This window comes from Anopheles marshallii, chromosome 2 (assembly GCF_943734725.1).
Source record: "Anopheles marshallii chromosome 2, idAnoMarsDA_429_01, whole genome shotgun sequence".
Lineage (NCBI taxonomy): Eukaryota > Metazoa > Arthropoda > Insecta > Diptera > Culicidae > Anopheles > Anopheles marshallii.
In genome coordinates, this window is record NC_071326.1 from 83,542,663 (window position 1) to 83,544,914 (window position 2,252).

The window sequence follows — 2,252 nt, forward strand, 5'->3', positions numbered from 1 at the left end:
AAACACTGACACTTTGCTGGGTTTGAATTTTGCGCCTGAAAGTATGCAATTAGTTATTTTGGCATGATAAATTTACGGATGGACGGGATATTAGAGATAAGTTGTTGTAACTTAAGCGTTTCTATTTAAGCTTTTCCAAGAGTAGTATGTATATTTTAGTTTCACTACCTCTGAATAATTTGTGAACAAGAATGGACATAATTTTAAATCAATTTTTAACAATTCTTTGAACAAAACCATATTTGTATAATTTAACTAAAGTAGTATTTTTTTGATATTTATTTGCAGATCATTCATAATCGTCCAGGAGCAACATAATTCTTCCAAAATGACGCTCATCATATCGTGGATCTTCATTCTCGGGCTGATTGTTCCGGATCTATCATCGAGTCTTCTGCACTGTCCGCACCGCTGCCACTGTGATGATGAAAAATTGGACGTCAACTGTGAGGAGGGTCATCTGGATGTGCTGCCGATTGCGCTCAATCCGTCCATCCAGCGTTTGGTGATAAAGAACAACAAAATACGCATCATCGACTCATCCATCCAATTCTACTCCGAGCTAACGCTGCTTGATCTTAGCTTCAACTATTTGTTCAACATTCCGGATCGCACGTTCGGACACCAGCGAAAGCTGCAGCAGTTGCATCTGAACCACAACAAGATCAGCACTATCTCGAACCGGACGTTTGTGGGATTGGGCGAGCTGTTGGTGTTGAATCTGCGGGGCAATTTGATAGATCAGATCGATGCACTCACGTTCACACCGTTGGCCAAGCTGGAGGAGTTGAATCTGGGCCAGAACCGGATCGCTAGCGTGGGATTGTCCGTGAGTTCGTTCGTGGGTATTGGTGATCTGAAGATTCTACTGCTGGATGATAATTTGCTGAGTGTGATACCGTCGGCGGAGACATTTAAGCCCGTGGATAAACTGGCCGAACTGTACATTGGTACGAACTCGTTGATTGCCGTTGAGGATGGTGCGTTTAAGGTGCTCTCGGAGCTGACGCTGTTGGATCTGCGGAGTAGCCTTCTACCAAACGTGTCCGAGGGTACTTTCGGTGGGATAGAAAATCTAAAGTCACTCAATCTAGCCGACAATCGGTTCGTGCATGTGCCATCGTCAGCGCTTGCTGTACTGCGACGTCTAGAAGAGTTGGCGATCGGACAGAACCACTTCGAAGCAGTACCGGCTCACGCATTCCGTGGGCTTCCCAATCTGAAGCGCTTCGAGCTGAAAGGATCCCTGTACTTGCGGCGCATCGAACGAGCTGCATTCCAGACAAACACCAACCTGGAATCGATAGTGATCGAATCGAACAAGGCACTTACCGTGCTGGAGGAGTCAACGTTCGCCGGATTGCTCTATCTGAAGCACTTAAGTCTCCGCAACAACGGACTGGAGCGACTGGACGAGGGTATGCTGTCTTGGAACAGTCTGCGCACGGTCGACATCTCAGACAATCCCATCAACTGCGATTGCTACTATTCGAAACTGCTGCAACGACTGCAATCGGCGGCACGTGTCAGTTACAATGCCACCGGCTGTCCGCACCATCTGCCGGACCAGTGGGAGTGCGAGTATATGCTGGAGAAGAACAAGAACCTAATCTCGGTTGTGGTACCGCTGGTGGCGATCGTCACAGCGATCGCGTTGGCGTTCTACCGCTTCCGGGGACTGTTGCGAGAGTACGTGAAGAACGGTTGCAAGAGCAAGGCAGCAGCGAGTACAACTCCGGCCGGTCCGGCAGGATTGCCCGTTCTGCCACCGATAGGGCGTACGGAGCTATCGACGGTGGTGGACTACGAGAAGACGCTCACCGATGATGACTACGTTATTAGATCAAGCAACCTGTACCACGGTGGCGTTGGACAACCGATGCTGAACGGATATCCGCTGTATCTTCAACAGAACCCAAGCGTATACTACAACAAGCCACTACCAATTACGGAGTTATAGTATTGAAGGTTGGAGGAATGCGACGCTAGCGTGTAAGTTGGTTCTCGCTACCTGTATCTCTCTCCTATTGGAAAGTTTACTTGAATTTTAACAAGTTTATGATTAATTTATTGAATAACGTACCATTATTTCGTACATTAGGTTCAGCACTACTTTATAAGCATCCAACGCCGCCAAGCGTTACATACGGAAACATTCCAAATGATCATTCCCTTCCGGATTATTTAGCGTTTAAGTTGATTGTGATGTTTTTTGGTTGCTGAAGAGAATAACAAAGAATCATGTACATTTA

General features: G+C 46.8%; 1 protein-coding gene across 1 annotated transcript; it reads left to right on the top strand.

The window, feature by feature from the left end:
- Positions 1-328: 328 nt before the first annotated feature.
- On the top strand, positions 329-1,960 carry LOC128709134 (insulin-like growth factor-binding protein complex acid labile subunit). Its single transcript, XM_053804120.1, has one exon. It carries the CDS (start codon positions 329-331, stop codon positions 1,958-1,960), a length of 1,632 nt encoding a protein of 543 aa, XP_053660095.1.
- Positions 1,961-2,252: the final 292 nt, after the last annotated feature.

Excerpts from the sequence above, each read along its gene's own strand:
- LOC128709134 (XM_053804120.1), top strand. The coding sequence starts at position 329 with ATGACGCTCATCATATCGTGGATCTTCATTCTCGGGCTGATTGTTCCG.